Consider the following 21104-nt stretch of genomic DNA (forward strand, 5'->3'; position numbering starts at 1 on the left):
TTCAAATGGAAGTGCTATATAAGAGGGAATATATCCGCTCTAACCAATGCCGGTGTTAAAGCGAAAAAACACAGCAATGAGCTAGTAGGAAGAAAACACAGTGAAAACTAGCCAAACTTGAAGCACTATATTAGTAGATATAAGATTGCGCCGCCCTTATTACAAGTCCTTTTAAACAGCAGGCAGCAGGATACAAGTATATATCACACACAAACAAATTGCATGGCTGAACTGGACTCTATGATTTCATGGAATGGGATACACAACCACCTTTCCTGTAGTTCTGGAGGTTTCAAGATAGGCAAATGCTTCAACAGTCTTCGAAAATGGATACAGGCTGGTGGGATCAAGCACCGGCCTCACCGTCCCACTCTCCAAGTGAGGCTTCAGTTTCTCTAATACAGTTCCGGTTGAAGTCAGCATAAACAGGAATGCTGGTGGCGCTACTGGACGTACAATTGTCAATACCTTCCCGCCCGCCTTTACCGCCTTCACTGCCCCGTCAGTCTCCCCTATATTTGTTAATTTCAGAAACACAATACAACATCGGTCCTTGTGTTTGATTAATTCTGATAAATAAATAAAAAATGTTGTAACTTTGATGTATTTATTTGGTTGGATAACATCATGCATCGAATTGTTTAAGCTTAATTTATATAAGAAAGAACCAACAATGAAGATTCAAGAATCATCCCAACTGCGTCGTAAACCACATTGAATTTCTCGGGCGGGTCTACGAAGTTCTCCTTGGTTTAATCAATAACAAAATCGGCACCCAAGCTTCTCAAAAGATCGAGTTTTTTGTGCTTACAGTAGCTGCCACTTTTGAAGCATCAAACATATGCTTTGCTAGCTGCCTCACATAAACACATTAACTGTCATGCATAATTAATCAATCAGCTTTGCTTAATTAGAGTCTAACTTAATGGTATAGTGGAAAATGTTTTCACTTGATTAACTTTGTACCTGAATAACATGTGTTCCAACTCCCCCAGCGCCTCCCAAAACAAGGATGGATTTACCGGCAGAGAATTCAGCTCGTTCGAGCCCTTCACAGGCAGTCTCAATTACCAGAGGAAGGCTAGCGGCTTCAACGAAACCTCAGATTTTTGGGCTTGAGAGCTAACACTCTTTCGTCTGCAGCAGTGTACTCGGCCAAAGATCCGATCTTTTTCGGGTTATCGATAGCCTTCTCATTGAGATCCCCATATATTTCATCCCCCACCTTAAACTTTGTCACTTGGCTTCCTACTTTAACCACCACACCAGCAACATCATATCCTGGAACTGTCTGCAAAACAAGTTAATTTAATAAAATTAGAAGTAGCAAATAAGCTAATTGGGTTTACGCTAGAATATGAAGATCAGCTTTGATTCTTCAAAGCAAGTTAAATTTTTTTTTTCCTTAACCATTCATCTTTATTTTATTTTACAAGACAATACTTTGAACTAATCTACGGGTAGGGATTCAAACTTGGGTTTCAGCGTTTAAACAGTGACGAACACAATGCTATGGCCAACTTACGCGTCTACAAAGTAGAAAATATATTCTAACAAAAAAATCAACTAGATCAATTTTGATTCTTCAAATAGATTAAACTAAACTATAAGTTGGTAAAGATTCAAACTTTTCTAAATCCCCCAAATCACTAGCTAATCATGCATTAGTGAAAAAAAATGAAGAGAGAGAGAGAGAGAGAGAGGCTCACAGGGGGTGAAGAGTCATAGTCCTTGAAGTAGCCAAGCATCCTTTTCAAATCAACTGAGTTGAGAGATGCAGCAACCACCTTGATCAGCACCTGGTCTTACTTTATTTCAGGAACAGGAACATCCGGATCGAAGTTCAAAACATCTGCAGACTTTCCGTACTCTGAGTACACCCACGCCTTGTTTACAAATGGTACGTAAACTGAATCACTTGAAGCTACAGCCGCCATTGATGCACTGCAAAAACCACAAGAACTTGTAAAGGGAAAGGGAAATGGTTTGTTGTTGTTGTTGTTGTGAGCAAATGAGTGAGATACGATCAGTCTGAGATCTTGGCACCGTGTCATTGTAATGGTGAAGGAGAAGGATGTGGGTTTTACTGGTGAAGGAGGAGGATGTGGAACCTTGGTGTTTGCCCACGTTACCGTACAAGAAAAAACTCCAAATGATGCATCTACATGCATTGTTATTTGAGGTTCATTATTTGCGGCAACATACCAAATCATGCATCTAAATGCAGTGTTATCTGAGGTTCGTTGTGTGCGTTGTGTGTGGCAACATACCAAATGATACATCTAGATGTAGTGTTATTTGAGGTTCGTTGTGTGCGGCAACATGTTATGCAATTGATGTTCTCTTTCTTTTAGACAAATCTGACATCAACACACCGCGAGATCGTAATTGCTAGCGATTGAAGTTTTCTTCCTTATTATCCTTATCACAAGTTTTCTTCCTTCTTGTTGACACCTTCAAGAAATATAAGAAGAAAAAACCCAACACTTTCTAAGTTACTCAGCTCATTTGTAAGTATGGGTTTACGTTAGAAACATTAATTTTATAACTTTAGATAGGTATTATTTGATAGAGATGTAGTTAAAAAAAATATTATTTATTGACATTTATTTTTGATGAATTATGTATTTCCTAAACAGGATTTCGAAGGAGGACAACATGAAAATACAAAATGTATTATGCCGTGAAGTTGTGAACATGCTTGAGAAATTAGAAACATTTTGGCTTCGATAAGAAGGTGTCGTGTTGACAAAGTATTACGTACTCGCAAGCCTAAAGTGTTGACTGATATTGACTCAAGTGAATGCCACATAATCTGCCATGTCATCAATATTTCTGTTAAAAGTTAGTTAGGAGGGTTATGTGTAGCTTACACAGTAAGCAAGGTAGTTAGACTACTAGAGGGATATAAAAGGCCGATTGCAGTCTAATGTTTGTAAGAAATAACCATTCTATCAATACAAAACTTTTCATATTCTTTCTAGTTTTATTTCCAGGTCTTCTTCTACATTCTCTATATTCCTTCTTTCTTCTTTCTTCTGTGGTTCTGATCTTCTTTGTTAAGATGGTATCGAGCCAAGGTTGATTTTTTTTTGGGATTTTCTTCCGCTGAGTAAGTCTTGGAGATTGATCGTTGAAGGCGTTGTTGGAGTTCTTGGAGGATTGGTGCTGGCTTGATGAATTTTGGGTCGAGGGTCTTTCAATCAGGTTGTTGGTTTCTTTCTTTATTCTTTGCACATCAAGTGTTTGCGTTTTTGCTTCAGTGAAGATATATGGCGATTTGGGTTGTTTCTTGTGGTTTTTCATATATGGGTTCTTTGTTGGATTCGATTAAGGCTGATGCCAGACAATAGCAGATTTATACTTGTGGTGTGATATGGTTGAAGTTGTTCATTTGTGACATTGCTGAAATTTTAGCTTTTGAAGTATATACATATAGAAGGCCGATGCCAAGAAGTAGTGCAAATATCTTGAAGTGGTGATCATTGTTGTAGTTTGGAGTTAAACAAATTTGTGATTGAGATTGTTTGCTTGTCAGTAATACGTGATAAAGATGTCTGATAAATGAGTACGCATTGAAAGTTTGCTTGGTATGTTAACTGTGAAGTTGCAAGATGACAATTTTGTTAAGTGGAATTATCAGTTTCAGTCTGTTTTACGAGGGTATGATTTCTTTGAATTTTTTACTGGTGAGTCTCCTTGTCCACCAAAGTTTGTGATTAACACTGAGAGTGGAGTGACTACAGAAATCACAGCAGCTTATAAATCTTGGGTTCAGAAAGATATGGAACTATTGAGTCTGTTAATTGCTACTTTGTCGGATGATGCTATGGAATATGTCATAGGGTGTAAAATGTCTCATGAAGCTTGGGTAAACTTACAAGACCGATATGCGTCCGTGTCAAGGGCTAGGATTAATCAACTCAAAATTGTGTTTCATACAATTCAAAAAGGCAGTGATTCTATTGACAAGTATTTGCTTCGGTTGAAAGCCATTCGTGATCAGCTTGTGTCTGCAGGGGAGAGGATTACTGATAATGATGTTGTTATTACTGCTTTATCTGGATTACCATCGGAGTTTGATATTGTCAAGGCTGTAGTTTTAGCAAGGGAGACTTCTATTCCACTGAAAGATTTCAGGGCGCAGTTGATTGGTGTTGAATCTGCTATGGAAGCAAGAGTCACTACTCTGGCCAGTGGCATGGCTGCAATGTATGTTCAAGGAGATAGAGTTACAGGTGGTCATCAGAATTCCGGGTATTCACAAGGAGAGAGTTCAAATGCTGGTTCACAAATTGGTGATACTCAAGGCTATCAAGGGAACAACAGGTTTCAAAACAGAAATAGGTTTAATAATTCTCAGGGGTCTAATACTTCTCAGAACTATAACAGAAGTGGTTATGGGTCTTTCAATAATTCAAGGCCTTATTACAATGGGAATAGACAGAGATGGGGAAACAACTATAATAATTCTCCTACTGGGAATATGTCTTCTTGGAGTGGTAATACTACCTTCAAAACAGGTCCGATAGTTGAATGTCAGATTTGTTCTCGCAGAGGTCATACTGCTGCAACTTGTTCGAATAAGAGTGATGGTTATCAGGTTCTAATCTGCCAAATTTGTGGAAAGAAAGGTCATCATGCTCTGGATTGTAGACATAGGAATAACTATTCCTATCAGGGGGCACCTCCACCTCCTTCTCTTACTGCATTTTCTGCTTAAGCTCCATCTCACATGACTGCTGCAGAATATGGTCAGAATGTTCAACATTTCTCTGCAGCTGATACATGGGTGTTGGACACTGGTGCTTCACACCATATGACATCTAATCTTAGGAATCTCAATCAACCTGTGCAGTATAATGGTGATGAGAAAATCACTATTGGTAATGGGGAAGGTTTGGCTGTTACTCATATTGGTTCTACAACCCTTTCAACTCCACAACATTTACTGTTTCTCAAGAATGTCTTACATGTTCCAACCATTACTGTTAATCTCTTATCTGTTAAGAAATTATGTGAAGATAATCATTGCTGGTTTATATGTGATGAGAGTGTCTTTTTTATACAGGACAAGGCAACAGGAATGATGTTGTACCACGGCAAGAGTAGGGGAGAGCTATATGAGATCCCTGTGACTGTGTTTTCAAGAAGATTGGTTGCTGGTCAAAATAAAGTTGTTGCATTACTTGGGAAAGCTGTAAAGACTTCTGTTTGGCATAAGAGGCTTGGGCATCCTTCTGCCGAAGTGCTTGATGTTATGCTTCGAAATGTTGGACAGCCTGTTAGTGTAGATTCATCACCTTCTGTTTGTTCTTCATGTCTTTCTGGAAAAATGTGTAGACAACTCTTTCCTGTCAAAGAAACTAGGGCTAGTTCTATGTTTGAAAAAGTACATTCTGATATTTGGGGGCCTGCTCCAGTTAAGTCTCTAGAAGGGTTTAGATACTATGTAAGTTTTGTGGAAGAGTTCTCAAGATTTGTATGGATCTTCCCTATTATCAATAAATCTGAGGTTTTCCAAGTCTTTGTTAAGTTTTTTGCATTTGTTACAACTCAGTTCAATTCTATAATTAAGTGCTTACAGACAGATGGTGGTTCTGAATATATGAGTAACAGATTTCAGTCTTTTTTGGCACTCAAAGGAACTGCACATTCCATATCATGTCCTTACACACCTCAGCAGAATGGTCTTGCTGAGAGGAAACATAGGCACATCGTAGAGACTGCTATCACACTTTTAACCGAGGCTGAAGTTCCATTACAGTTCTGGAATTATGCTTGTACTCATGCTGCATTTCTGATCAACAGAATGCCGTGTAAGGTTTTGGGGATGAAGTCTCCATATCAGCTCCTGTTTAAACAAGACCCTGTGTTGCATACATTGAAGATATTTGGATCTGCAGTTTATCCATTCTTAAGGCCGTATACTAAACATAAATTGCAACCTAGGTCGAAGCAATGTGTTTTTCTTGGTTTTGTGGCTGGATATAAAGGTGTAGTCTGTTATGATTTGAGTAGTACTAAACTAGTATTGTCAAGACATGTGGTGCATGATGAGACTACATTTCCATTTAAATCAAGACTGCAGTTGTCTTCTGGGAAGTTCAATAAGGTCCAGAGTACAACAATGTTTCCAATCATGGTTCAAATGCCATGTTTTGCTCCTGATCCCATATCCTCCCCAACCCTTGCCAGGTCATCTGCCAATCCAGATATTATGGAAGATCAACCAATGGATAGCTTACAGGTTCCAAGCTCATTAAGTCAAGTTTCTCAGGATCTCAATGCTCATACTCATAGCTCTCCTACTCTCTCAACATCACCTCCAAGTACAATATCATTGTTGCCTGTCCATAGTCCTTCTCAGTTAGAGGTAATCCTACCAATCTCTTCTCCTGTGGTTGAAACTAATGAAGAATCAGCTCACGATATGGTCACCAGGTTGAAGTCAGGTGCCATTTCCCGAAGATCTTACACAGGTTATATTGGTTCATTTCCAGAATTACAAACTCTCCAGATGGATAATGAGTGTGACTTTACTGGGGGGTTTTCATTTATTGCTGCAATACAGGATTTGGAGGAACCCTCAACATTCCGAAAAGCTTCTACATGTCCACATTGGCAAAGTGCAATGCAAGAAGAGTTTAATGCACTCAAAGCTCAAGGAACTTGGCAATTGGTTCCTTCTCCACCAAATAGAACCATTATTGGCAGTAAGTGGGTATATAAGGTTAAGAAGAATCCTGATGGCAGTGTATCGAGGTATAAAGCCAGACTCGTGGCTCAAGGTTTTTCCCAAGAACCAGGCATTGACTACTCAGAAACTTTTAGTCCCGTAGTCCGACACACTACTGTAAGACTCATTTTGTCCTTAGCAGCTATCAATAAATGGGAATTGAGGCAGTTAGATATCAAAAATGCATTTCTGCATGGTGACTTGCAAGAAGAGGTGTATATGAAACAGCCTCAAGGGTTTGTTGATCAAACTAAACCCCATTATGTCTGTAAGTTGATTAAATCGTTGTATGGGTTGAAGCAAGCCCCTCGGGCATGGAATTCAAAGTTCACGACCTATTTACCAGCTTTGGGATTTGTACCATCTTCATCGGATACAAGTTTATTTGTGAAGAATGATGACAAGGATGTGGTGATTCTTTTACTATATGTAGATGACATCATTTTGACAGGATCCAATCCTAGCAAAGTTCAGCAAGTTATTGATGATTTGGCAGGTGTTTTTGACTTAAAGGATATGGGCAGACTTACTTACTTCCTGGGACTTCAGATTCACTACAAGGAGAATGGAGACATATTTGTCAATCAATCAAAGTATGTTAAAGATCTTATTCATAAAGCTGGAATGGAATCTTGTAAACCTGCCAATACACCATGCAAACCTCACAATCAAATGCTCTTGCATGAGGGAATACCATTGCAGGACTCTACATTGTACAGAAGTTTGGTTGGTTCCCTGCAATATCTCACATTTACACGTCCTGATATAGCGTATGCTGTGAATTCAGTGTGTCAATTTATGACTGCTCCGACAGATTTACATATCATTTCTGTCAAACGAATTCTTCGATATCTTCAAGGCACTGCAGAGTGTGGCATTACATATGCAGCTGATACTGACATACATTTGACAGCATTCTCTGATGCTGATTGGGCTGCTGATTTGAACACAAGACGATCTGTGACTGGTTATGTGGTTTACCTTGGTGGGAATCCAATCTCGTGGTAGTCAAAGAAGCAATCATCCGTCTCTCGAAGTTCTACCGAGGCGGAGTACAAGGCACTTGCTCATACTGCAGCAGATGTGGCTTGGATTCGGCTCATTTTGAAAGATTTGGGCGTTGCATTACCTTTTCAACCAACTATATTCTGTGATAATAAATCTGCAATAGCACTCAGTGCTAATCCAGTGTATCATTCGAGAATCAAACACCTTGATACGGATTATCATTTTGTCCGTGAAAGGGTGCATCATGGTGATTTGTTGGTTGAATATCTACCCACTGATGAACAGACCGCTGATATTCTTACTAAAGGATTACATAGTCCGCCGTTCACTCGTCATTGTTTCAATCTCAAACTTGGTTTCCCTAGTTGAGATTGAGGGGGGATGTTGACTGATATTGACTCAAGTGAATGCCACATAATCTGCCATGTCATCAATATTTTTGTTAAAAGTTAGTTAGGAGGGTTATGTGTAGCTTACACAGTAAGCAAGGTAGTTAGACTACTAGAGGGATATAAAAGGCCGATTGCAGTCTAATGTTTGTAAGAAATAACCATTCTATCAATACAAAACTTTTCATATTCTTTCTAGTTTTATTTCCAGGTCTTCTTCTACATTCTCTATATTCCTTCTTTCTTCTTTCTTCTGTGGTTCTGATCTTCTTTGTTAAGATAAAGGCGTGAAATCAACTCTAAAAACTGAAGCATTGCCCCAAACAACTTTAGAGAAATGTTTTAGTTAATCTTAAACTTTTATTTATGGTATGAAACTATTATTGACACTTCTAACATCTCATTCTATATTCCTCATAAGTGTATTTTTTTTTCTTAATTATAGAAAGTTTGAAGTGTAAAATGAAAGTTTTGGAGTGTCACATTCCAGCCCGAGCCCCCACCACATCCCAGGCTCAACTCCACCGTAGCACGATATTGTCTGCTTTGGGCCCCGAGCACGCCCTCACGGTTTTGTTTCTGGGAACTTACACAAGAACTTCCCAGTGGGTCATCCATCATGGGAGTGCTCTTGTGCGCTACTTGCTTAACTTCGGAGTTCTAATGGAACCCGAAACCAGTGAGCTCCCAAAAGGCCTCGTGCTAGGTAAGGGTGGGAATATACATTTAAGGATCACTCCCATGGGCGATATGGGATGTTACAATCCACTCTTCTTAGGGGCCCGACATCCTCGTCGGCACACTTTCGGCCAGGGATTGGCTATGATACCATTTGCCACATCCCGGCTCGAGGCAGACCACTTCCCGGGCCCGTTCCACCACCGTAGCACGATATTGTCCGCTTTAGGCCTCGACTACGCCCTCACGGTTTTGTTTCTGGGAACTCACATGAGAACTTCCCAGTGGGTCACCCATCATGGGATTGCTCTCGCGTGCTATTCGCTTAACTTCGAAGTTCCAATGGAACTCGAAGCCAGTGAGTTCCCAAAAGACCTCGTGCTAGGTAGAGATGGGAATATACATATAAGGCTTACAGGATCCACTTATTTGGGCAATGTGGGATATGTTACAATCCACCCCCCTTAGGGACCCAACGTCTTCGTCGGCACACTACCGGTCAGGGATTGGCTCTAATACCAAATTGTCATATCCCAGCCTGGACCCCTACCACATCTCGGGCTCAACTCTACCGTAGCACGATATTGTCTGCTTTGGGCCCCGAGCACGCCCTCACGGTTTTGTTTCTGAGAACTTACACGAGAACTTCCCAGTGGATCACCCATCATGGGAGTGCTCTCATGCGCTACTCGCTTAACTTCGAAGTTCCAATAGAACCCGAAGCAAGTGAGCTCCCAAAAGGTCTCGTGCTAGGTAAGGATGGGAATATACATTTAAGGATCACTCCCCTGGGCGATATGGGATGTTACATGGAGTGTCAATAATAATTTCCTTTGTGGTATTGCATATTTTGTCCTGAAACAACTTTAGAGAAATATTCAAGTTTTCTTAAGACAGGAATAAGAAAAAATTATAACTTATTACAATGTGAAGTTCATTCCTATTAATAATTGGTCTTAAGTTAAGACCATATTTTTTTGTGACTTGAGATTATTTCTTTATAAAGTATTACTTTAGAAATGTTTTACTGTAGTTTAAGCGGTTTTATTAAAAACGCTTTTATTAAAAGAAAATCAAAGCTTTTATTTACAAAACCCAAGTGCACTTTTATATTTTCGACCAAAACTTTATGATCATATCACTGACAAATTTTCATTCCCCCAAGAGTGTTAGATTGTAATTATTTTAGGAGACAGATTGTCTGCCCTTTTGTTTGGGTGCTCTCCCCATCCTCTTTTATTTGTGTTGTCACGGTTAAGCCACGTCAACATTTTATATTCTTATTGTTTTTTGTCTTATTATTTCTATAAGAGAATTAATATAAAATGTTAACGTGGCTTAACCGTGATCGCACAAAATAGAAAGGGATGAGAAGGGCACCCAAACAGGAGGACATACAATCTGTCTCCATTATTTTAAATGCACTTTCTGTAAAACCATTTTGTGAATGACAATGAATTATGCCGAGAATAATTGAGGGAATATTGACTTGGCAATCAAGTTAATAAAATCTCTAGGACTCTCAGTGCCTTAAGGAAATAAACATATTGGAGTCCTAATTACATGCAATCAATTAAGGGCCTTTATTAAGTAAATACAAGGAATAAGAGTCATGATGGGACTATAATTGATGAGATATGATTTGGGTTGATATCCTTTCCGATAATAGGGAGGAATTGATTGAAACCCTAGCTATATAACCTAGGGGCCGTCCCTGCTTCCATACCGATAGAAACTCACGAAAACTATAAGCCTATTTCGATAGTAGAGTTCATTCAGAGGTACTGGAAGTAGAAGACTGCTTCTACTTTGTTCGCAAGGATCAATGGCTTCACCTTCATAACCATGTCTTCCGAATTCTACATATAAGTTCAATATAATTAGTTGATCTCTATTTCATATTGATTTGATTTATTCGTGATCCTAATGTCTTGTTGTTATGATTTCAGAATATGTCTTACACTTTCAACTTTCAAAAAGGCTTTTACCTCATGAGTTGTCATCTCACCCGTATTCAAGTTTAAGGAGCTGGCTCTCTATTTAACTATCCAGCCCAACCGTCCAAGTATCCAAGTCAAGCTCACATTATGTTTCTCATTCTCGTTACACGTAATGCCCATAGGTATTGGAAATGAAATTTCGCCCAATCAACAAAAAAAACCAATTTTTAAAATGGGTAGTAGCTCCACGCCAGTTGTTCGACCATAAACATTAAGGGGTATCGAGCATTTTAGTACACCAGGGCAAGACCCTATGGAACTTGAATGCAAGAAATCCTCTTTATGTATGTGTTTTCAGTCGGACGGCTAACATGGAATGGAAGTTGAAGAATCTCTCCTTGCCTAGGTAGATGTAACATTGAAATAATTTTGTGCCAAAACATCAATGAATCATGACGCTAATGTAACACAAGCATAACTTTCTCTACATACTAAAGATTATATTACTTTTTCACTGTCCATCTATAACTCAGTAAATACTAAGTGTGAAGAAGAACTACATGGATTTCAGAGTACAAAGGGTGTAACCAGAGATGAGGGAGCTGGAGGCAAGGGCAATAAAGGCAAAGAAGGACAATGTGACGGATGCCCGAGCCATGTCCGGGAGCTTGTCTTTGCCCCAATTCGACTCCCAGTCGTCGACCCGAATCGCAGCCGATGAAGACGCCGACATCAAAAGGTACGTCAAAATCTGCAACGCCAACCAAAACCATTCAACTTAAGATTTATATTAGGGTTGTTTTATTGGCACCCCCACAATCTTATAAATACACCCCACACTTAAAATTGTCCTTTTAAATTCCAATTTTAGTCCTACTTCTACTGAAACCACCCCACCTGTTCAAAACGACAATAACGTTTCATCTTTTAAATTCCAATTTTATTGGCACCTCATCTTCCCCACCCTCTTCCCTCCCTATCGTTCTGCGAGGCCTTTGACAGTTTGTAGAAACTGCAATTTCAGACTCCATACTCAAGGATGTCTACTTGATGGCTATGGGCACAAAAACATATGGAAAGTGCTTCTGTAATATAACGTCGCATATGTTTGGGTAAATAAAGTTATCAAGACCATCTTCTTATAACAATTGAATTATTGAGAGCAATGAAATTTGTTAATGGTGGTCCATGTTGTTTGGCTGTCACTAAGGGAATACCTGGTGCATTTGTGGTGCTGGGTTTTTTTTTTTTTTGTTTCTTTTTCATATTTAAATAAGGATAAAAGAGGTAGTTCAACAAGAATTCAAAAAATGTAACACCCGCCCCCTAATTATAAAGATATATGTTTGTAATTATCCCTAAATGTTTTAAATATATCAATTTCATCCTTTTTGTCTACCAAATCAGGATCCAAAGCATTGGATCCCTTTCTTTCTAAATTTGCCACGTGGCAGCACCCCAAGCAATTTCTCCTTCTTCTCTCTCTGTACCCCCGTGAACCGCCTTCCTTCTTCTTCTTCTTTTTTTTGTCTGTCCCGTCTCTTTCTCCCTCTTGGAATCTCTCATTTCTCTCGCTCTCTTTAGTTAATCACACACACCCACACACTGAGGCGCACGCATGCTCGGATGAGCCATTTCCATCATCATCTTGTCCTGCTCTCTCTCTCTCTCTCCCTCTCGTTCCCGCGATGCCAGAAAACCAGAAAAGAAGCTCCGACGAGATTTTTCAATCTCTAGTTAGGTAAGCCTCTAATTCTCTCTTTTCGTCCTTGATTCTTGCGAGATTGAGGTTTAATTGGAGTTATTTTGTGATTTTTGGAAGTTTTTAGGACGAATCGAACCCGGGTGTAAACACCCCCATTTTCGGCGAGCCGTGGGTGTCGAGGGACTCTCCAGCCATCTCCAGCCGTTCCACGACGAAAGGAAGGTATAGAAATACTCCCCCCGTCTTGCTCTTCGTTTTGATACCTAGATCAGGGTCTAGGTTTGTGTGTGGTGGTCAGCCGGAGCTGTTGAAGCTTCGGTGGTTGTGCTCCGGCGAGACCAGGCCTTCCAGGCCGGTTCCAATGTCAAGCGGACCTTAGGCCCGTGTGGGGAGTTAGCCCAAATCCTAACCCATTTCCTTTTAATTGTTTTTAGTTTTTTTTTATTAGTTGTTTAGGACCTTAAGGCTTTCGGGCCATTAGGATTAGGGCATGTAGCCCTGTAGCCCAACCCAAAAACCTTTTTAAGGTTTTTATTTAATTTTATTTTCTGTTTTAGGAAATAAAGCCTTGGGCCAATTATAAAGTAGGCTTTCAGCCATTTTCCCAAATCCCTTGAGCTTTAGTTAAAACCCAAAACCCCTAAGGCCCTTTCAGCCCAACCCAATCCAAGCCCAATCTAACTTTGACCTTGACCAGTTGACACTGACTGTTGACTTGGTCAACGGTCAGAGTTGAATTTGACTTTGACCAGTCAACGGTCAACGTTGACTTTTTGAGTTGACTTTTTTGGGTTTCGTCCAGGACCTCTCCTAGGCTAATTTCAACGTTCTAAACCCGTTTTTTAAGTCCGTTTTCCCAAATTCAATCGTTTGAATAGAGTTTGACTAAAGGTACTCCTTTATGTGAATAGGTGCAATTATTAGCGGTGATTCCACTATACCTTTTTGGTACAGCTTTGCACCATCGGTGTACGGTGAGTGGACCCCTTCTAAAATGCATGTTTTGATAGTAGAAATGCATACATGAAAAGCATGATTTAACAATTATGTTTTATGAGACGCTTTGAGATAACATGCTTACTAAGGCTAGTTTGAATTATTACTATTTTTCCTATAACCCATGTTCTTATAGAATATCCGATGGATGACGATATGATATTTAGAACATGTTTCGAACACCTCTTTATAGTATAGATGATGGATGACTTTATACTATGAAATTGCTTTTCAATATATATATATGTTCAGTGGTTTTGTACTTACCTAGTCGTCATTTCTGCTACGGGACGTAGGGATAGATTCTAGTCCATCCCGGGCGACGGTTTGGTGTTGGCATAGGGCCTGGAGTGTGTTTCCTCTGGCTATTTAGCACAGGGACAGGGAGCCGACATGGGGCCTGAAGTGTATTTTCCTCTGACTGTCTGCTTAGAGACGGGGAGCCGGCATGGGGCCTGGGGGTTATCAGACAATTCACTAGTGATTATTATATTTACAAGTTATGATTTGAGACATTGCACAACATTCTAGGTTTCGGAAAACCTATGTTTATCATTATATATGTGTTTTCATAAAACCTGGGGGTTAGTATGTTGATAACTGTTTTATTATATCTATATCAAATTGGTCCACTCATGTTTGTTTTGCGCCCCCTTCAGGACTTAGAATCGAGGCGTACAATCCCGGCATCCAGGCATTTCCGCATCAGTATCTTCGAGTCCTCTTGGTGTGGGACCCATTCTTTTATTCATTAAATTTTATATTATTTCTTTTAGTATTCTAGTTCGTCGTATGCTCTGAACATGTTCCTTAAATGCATATTCTTTATTCTTTTATATTTATAAACCTTATTTATTCCTTATTCTCAGCATTTGCATTCAATTAATGGCTTTCGTCACCCTTGGGTGTCGGCCAACACGTGCTTATCTTGGTATTCGAGGAATATCGGGATCGAGGCGTGTCAAAAAAAATGGGGTGTATTCATAAGATTGTGGGGATGTGAATAAAAAAACCCGTTAAATTACACGACATAACAGAGGATAGAGCAAGTAAACAGAATGCAGAATTCCAATATGCATGCTTTAAGATATTCTAAACAGAGAATCCTTTAACAAGAGGGATCCCCATTTTTCTAAAAAAATGGGAACATCCTCATGACCGTTGGATATGACTTTAATGAAATTGTGTGGTTGAGATTGTGTGGCCTGTGATTTAATCTCAACCACACAATTTCATTAAAGTCAATCTAAAGGTCAGGAAGGTGTTCCCATTTTTTTAGAAAAATGGGGATCCCTCTTGTTAAAGGGCATGTTCTAAACAGTATTTAACACAAATGGAAAAGTAGAAGGGTGGTGATATCCACGTACTCTTTTTTATCTTTCACACACACTCTCAATTTTGAGTCGTTTGATTGAATGAATTGAAGAGCATTAAAGAACAAAAATTAATTGAGGATGTGTGGGACGTAAAAAAAAATGTGAATAACACCGCCCAAGTAGAATCATTAATGGAAAAAAAGGCTAGTTAAAAAGTATCAAAAAGGTGGAATAAATAAAAAGGTCAAGAACCAATTGAAGCAAAAGTATCTACTGATGCATAACCATATAAACAAAAGGAAAACTAATGAAAATAATTTGAAAATTTTGAGTTTTAACGATAAGGAATAGTGAAGTGAATAGTATCATAATTGACTTTTTAGTGTAAAAATATTGTTTTTTGTAAGTATCCTTAGAAGTAACTTTGTAAGTATCTTATCGTTTATTAAAAAATAACACATAAATATAAAGATCCGCAATATATCATAGGATTTTGAAGAACTGTAAGTGGGAGTACATCCGCTTTAACCAATGCCGGTGTTAAAGCTAAAAAACACAGCAATGAGCAAGGAGGGAGAAAACACACTGCAAACTAGCCAAACTAGAAGCACTATATAAATACACATAACATTGCGCCCTTATTACAAGACTTTCAAACAAGCGGGCAGCAGGATACAAGAATATCACACACGAACATTTTGCAAGCCTGAACTAGTACTCTCTATTATCTCATGGGATGGGATACACAACCACCTTTCCAGGAGCTCTGGAGGTTTCAAGATAGGCAAATGCTTCAACAGTCTTCGAAAATGGATATGGGCCGCTGGGATCAAGCACCGGGTTCACCTTCCCACTCTCCAAGTAAGGCTTCAGTTTCTCTAATACAGTTCCGGTTGAGGTCAGCAAAAATAGGAATGCCGGTGGCGCTACTGGACGTACAATTGTCAATACCTTCCCGCCTTCCTTCACCGCCTTCACTGCCCTGTCAGTCTCCCCTATTTTTGTTAATTTCAGAAACACAAAACAACATCAGTCCTTGTGTTTGATTTGTATAAAAAAAAACAACGATGAAGATTCAAGAATTATACCAACTGCATTATAAACCACATCAAATTTCTCGGTCAGGTCTTCGAAGTTCTCCTTGGTGTAATCAATAGCCAAATCAGCACCCAAGCTTCTCAAAAGATCGAGTTTTTTCGTGCTCGCTGTAGCTGCTACTTTTGAAGCACCAAACACATGTTTTGCTAGCTGCCTCACATAAACACATTGAGTGTCATGAATAATTAATCAATCAGCTTTACTTAATTAGAGCCCAACTTAATGGAAAATGTTTGCACTTGATTAACATTGTACCTGAATAACATGTGTTCCGACTCCCCCAGCGCCTCCCAAAACAAGGATGGATTTACCGGCAGAGAGTTCAAGTCGTTCGAGTCCTTCATAGGCAGTCTCAATGGCCAGGGGAAGGCTAGCAGCTTCAACAAAACTCAGATTTTTGGGCTTGAGAGCCAACACTCTTTCTTCTACAGCAGTGTACTCGGCCAAAGATCCGATCCTTTTCGGCTTGGTGAGAGGCTTCTCGTTGAGATCCCCATATACTTCATCCTCCCCCACCTTAAACTTTGTCACCTGGCTCCCTACTTTCACCACCACACCAGCAACATCATACCCTGGAACTGTCTGCAAAAAAGTTAATTTAATAAATTAATATTTTAGCAAACAAGTTAATCGGGTTTACACTAGGATTTGAAGACCAACTGTTGGAAGATATTAGTATTCTATGGTTATTTAATTATTTGAGTTAGCGATCAAGGTTTCGTTTATTATAAATATGATGTTTGTTATTCACTTGTGAACAAGCTAATCACAATGTAACTTCTTGAGGTTTTGTAACCGTTGCGTCATTCTTATTTGTATAATAATATTCTTATTTTTCTGTAGTTTTGTTCGTCGTTTACTCCGATATTCATCTTCAACTAGATCCACTTTGATTCTTCAAAGCAAGTTTCTTTTTATTTCTTAACCTTTCAATTTTTATTTTATTTTATAAGACGGTATTTTATACTAATATAAATGTAGGGATTCAAACTTAGGTGTCATCGTCTAAAGAGGAACGAACACACTGCTATGACCAAACATCAATGGTTTAGGATAGGTTTCCTGCCCCGTGAGGAAAAACTCTCATCAATAGGCAAGGCTATGCTTGGTGTAGCCTACTATACAAGGGCTTGCGGATAGTAGGCTCTGTTCACCTTGGTGCCCAAATAATCCTCTTACTATGATGTAATTTAGACCTATTAGTTGTACCCAACTGATACGCGTCTTCTAAAGAGGAACAAGCGCACCACTCTGGCAAATTGACCTAATATGCATCTACAAAAAGAAAATTTATAACAAAAATATCAACTAGATCAGCTTTGATTCTTCAAATAGATTTAACTAAATTATGGGTTGGTAAAGACTAAAACTTTTCTAAAACCTCCACTCACAAACTAATCCTGCATTTGACTTCAGTGAAAAAAAATGAAGAGAGAGAGAGAGAGAGAGAGAGGCTACAGGGGGTGAAGAGTCATAGTCCTTGAAGTAGCCAAGCATCCTTTTGAAATCAACTGGGTTGAGAGATGCAGCAACCACCTTGATCAGCACCTGGTCTTCCTTTATTTCAGGAACAGGAACATTCGGATCGAACTTCAAAACATCTGCAGACCTTCCGTACTCTGGGTACACCCACGCCTTGTTTACAGATGGTATGGAAACTGAATCACTTGAAGCTACAGCAGCCGCCATTGATGCACTGCAAAAACCACAAGAACTTGCAAAGGGAAAGGGAAAGGGTTTGTTGTTGTTGTTATGAGCAAATGAGTGTGAGATAAGATCACAGTCTGATATGTCGACAGCATGTCGTTTTAATGGTGAAGGAGAAGGAAGTGGAACCTTGGTGTTTGCCTACGTGGCCGTACAAGAAAAAACTCCAAATGATGCATCTAGATGCAGTGTTAGTTTTAAGGTTCATTGTGTGGGACAACATGCCAAATTATGCATGCAGACGCATCGTTATTTGAGGTTCATTGTGTGCGGAAACATGTTACAAAATTGGTGTTCTGTTTCTTTTAGCCAAATCTGACATCAAGACACCCCTGGATCGTAATGGTAGCGTCGAAGTTTTCTTCCTTATTCTTTCTTGTCTACACCTCCAACAAGAAATATAAGAAGAAAAAGTTTTAAGTTACTTGGCTCTTTTGTAAGTAAGTGTTTACGTAAGAAATATTAATTTATAACTTTAGGTAGGTTATTATTGTTATTTTTTAACAATTAAGACCGTCTCCAACCTATGGGGTAAAGGTTAAAATATAAGGTTTAAAATCCTCCCAAACCATCTCCAACCATGGGCTAAAATAAGTCATGGGAAGTAAATATATCTCTAGTGTGACAGCTCGTCCCTGATTTTAAGAGTTTTTAAAGTTTTAATACAGGATTTTACAAAAATGCCCTTTGAGGTACGCGTATTATTCGAGGTTAATCGTCGTGTCGTGCCATCTAAGATTTGTTTTCTTGACATATCCTCGTAGTACTCGTCGCTACGGAAACGTGGGCGTAGATAGTTCGTGATTGGAGTTATAATGAAAAAGATTTTAAAGTTTAAAGTTTGGGCATTTTATGAATTTTATTATAAAAATTTGGTGTGCCATTTGGATGGCCCAAATTAAAGGAAAGCTGAAATGGATGGCTCGGATGTAAGGGAAAGAAAATAAAAATATAAAGATGAAAGAAGGTTTTGTATGTGTATGTATGTGTGCGTGACTAGTGAAAAAGAAGAAGTAAGGAGCGGGTTGGGCAAAACTACCTAACCAAAGAAGAGGCAGGAGCTCCGGGACAGACCAGGGAGAGAGACTGGCGAATGGGGAGAAGAGAGAGAGGAGACCGGCCAATCGGAATAGAGAAAGGAGGAAAGGAAAGAGGACGAGAAGCGGAGGAGAGAAGGAAGAAAACGGGTCTTCACCCGCGACCCGTTTCGACCCGCGGCATCCACACCCAAATTTCGACGTTTTTCACCCATTTTTCCAATGCACTGAGCCAAACAACCACTCCCAATCATCTTATATGCCTTCCCTCTATCATTTCCATATCAAATTTGAGGAGATTAGGTGTGAGTTTGGATGAAAATACCCACGGGTGCCGCGAGCTTCATGTCCAAAATTCTCCTATGTCTGAAGCAATTTCTTCCAATTGCCACCACCCATAGCTTCCTCTTGAGGCCTAGAACAAAGCCCAAGCATTGGTTGGGACGTCGAAGTTGATTTGAGGACGAATTGGAACTCACATATTTCCAGGGTTCTTCACAGGTTTGATGGAATTGGAGCCTTTCCAGGCCAAATTGGCCTTGGCCTCAGGTATAAAGTTTACTCTACTCATTGAGTTCTGTAAATTTTGGTAATTTTTGGAGATAGTTGGATTTTCCGTCGAGCCGGGGCGGCCGACCGCCACCTGAGGCTGCCCGTGTGGCGGCGCATGGCCAGTGGCCCGCCAATTTAATTCTTAGCATGTGTTTAATGTTCTAGGTTCAGTTTTGATAATTGATTGACGTAAATTGAGTAATTGAACCTAAGTTTGTTACGATTCGTGGTTAGGTGAAAATGTGAATTGACGATCCGACCGTTGGATCGTCACCAAACTTTGATACGTTGTAATAAATAATATTTGAGGATTATAGGAACTTACGGATTAGGAATGCAATTTACGGATCTTTCGGAATTGGAGTTGTAAGTTCATAATATAGAATGTTAACCGTCACTTAGTTTTGGCAATTGACGGAGATCCGACCGTTGGATGGTAATGAAATTTTAGGATGTTGTCCTAGAGGTATATTTTAGATCTATGGAAGTTTCAGATCGGAAATCTGAGTTGTAGATCTTCCGGATCGATCTACGTAGTGACGTGTTTTATATAAGTTATATTCTATCGATATGATTTCTGAGGCATGTCTTGATGATTATTCTAGGCACCGATCGTCATGACGCCTTGATGTGTTGTGCTAGGGAGTTGTAGGGCGAACTCCAGGTGAGTGGGCAATATTTTCTATATTTACCTATATACTATTGATTTTTCCCAGAAATTGAAAATAAATGAAAGTATGTTTTAAAATGCCATGCATGCATATTATATGAAATATATGAATTAGTATTTGATGCATATATGTGAATTGGTGTTGTGGACGCACATGTGAGTATCAGGTGAGTTTTATGTTATTCATATGGTTTATTGATGATGTGAATTGTGTTGAGAGCTCATAACCTGCACCCTTGGTGTTAGTGCTTATATTAGTCACCCCACACCACACGCTCACCTTGGATCCAAGTAGGTGCATGTCGTACAGACCATGAGAGGTGGTTCCGACATGTCGTACAGACCATTAGAGGTGGTTCCAACTTGTAGGTGACTTTAGATTATTATACAGCTGTTGATGAGAGAAGCACTAGAGCGTATTCTTACACCATTCTTGTTGTACAGACTACTTCAGGTAGTTTCAATTTATGTGCAGAGTAGTGTCGTACAGGTCATAGTGGTGACTCCAGTTGGGTTGGATATTGAGCTATAGAATTAGCCGAACAGGACCGCTGCAGGGTCTCCGGTTGATTCCTTATTTCACCTGTTATATTGATGCAACCTTATTCTGTTATTGACGCTTATTGCATGGCATACTTTCTGGTTTTTGATAAAGATTAGTGATTTGAGATATTTGAAGAATTATATGCACATTATGTTATTTTCTGGGAAAGTATACAGGTTTTACAGCGAGGGGTTAGAAATGTTATTAAATGAAATATTTTCATAAAACTTTGTTTTACTGACCCACTCAACGTTGTTTTGCGCCCCTCCAGGTTCAAATAGCAGAGCTTTAGTGGCCACGAGGAATCCAACGGTGTTCTAACAGAATTCACAAAAGTAAGACTCACTCTCGGGTGTTACATCTTAGTAATTGTATCTTTAAAGCTTCCAAACTGTGTAAATGATTACGTCACTCTCACGTGACGACCAGCATGCCCTCCTTCGGGACGGGGTGTGTCATCTAGGCTAGATTCTCTTCAAAATTTAAGTCTGGCTTAAATTATTCTGAACCCACCAAACTGTTATATTTCAAACTTTTTTTTGTTTTTTACTTATAATATAACGGCTATGATCAAATGAGATCAAATCTAATAGTAAAAAAAAGATTTGACAGCCCAAAATTAAATAACATCTAAAATTATTTAAGAAAATTATTTAAATGAAATTTAACTTAAAACTTTATAAATACCTATGTGTTTGTATGATTTTTAATTACTTATCGGAAAT

The 21104-nt window shown here is 39.2% G+C and overlaps 1 protein-coding gene and 1 pseudogene across 1 annotated transcript; both read right to left on the bottom strand.

Moving 5' to 3' along the window:
- Positions 1-244: 244 nt before the first annotated feature.
- Positions 245-2213, bottom strand: LOC103411338 (2-methylene-furan-3-one reductase-like; annotated as a pseudogene).
- Positions 2214-15364: 13151 nt separating this feature from the next.
- LOC103442258 (2-methylene-furan-3-one reductase-like) lies at positions 15365-17658 on the bottom strand. Its single transcript, XM_029107755.2, has 4 exons — positions 17328-17658; positions 16125-16451; positions 15860-16019; positions 15365-15766 (listed from the first exon to the last, which is right to left on the bottom strand). The coding sequence occupies exons 1-4, from the start codon at positions 17556-17558 to the stop codon at positions 15501-15503; spliced, it is 984 nt and encodes a 327-aa protein (XP_028963588.1). The 5' UTR covers positions 17559-17658; the 3' UTR covers positions 15365-15500.
- Between the last annotated feature and the right edge of the window lie 3446 nt (positions 17659-21104).

This window comes from Malus domestica, chromosome 09 (assembly GCF_042453785.1).
Source record: "Malus domestica chromosome 09, GDT2T_hap1".
NCBI classification, from domain to species: Eukaryota; Viridiplantae; Streptophyta; class Magnoliopsida; order Rosales; family Rosaceae; genus Malus; species Malus domestica.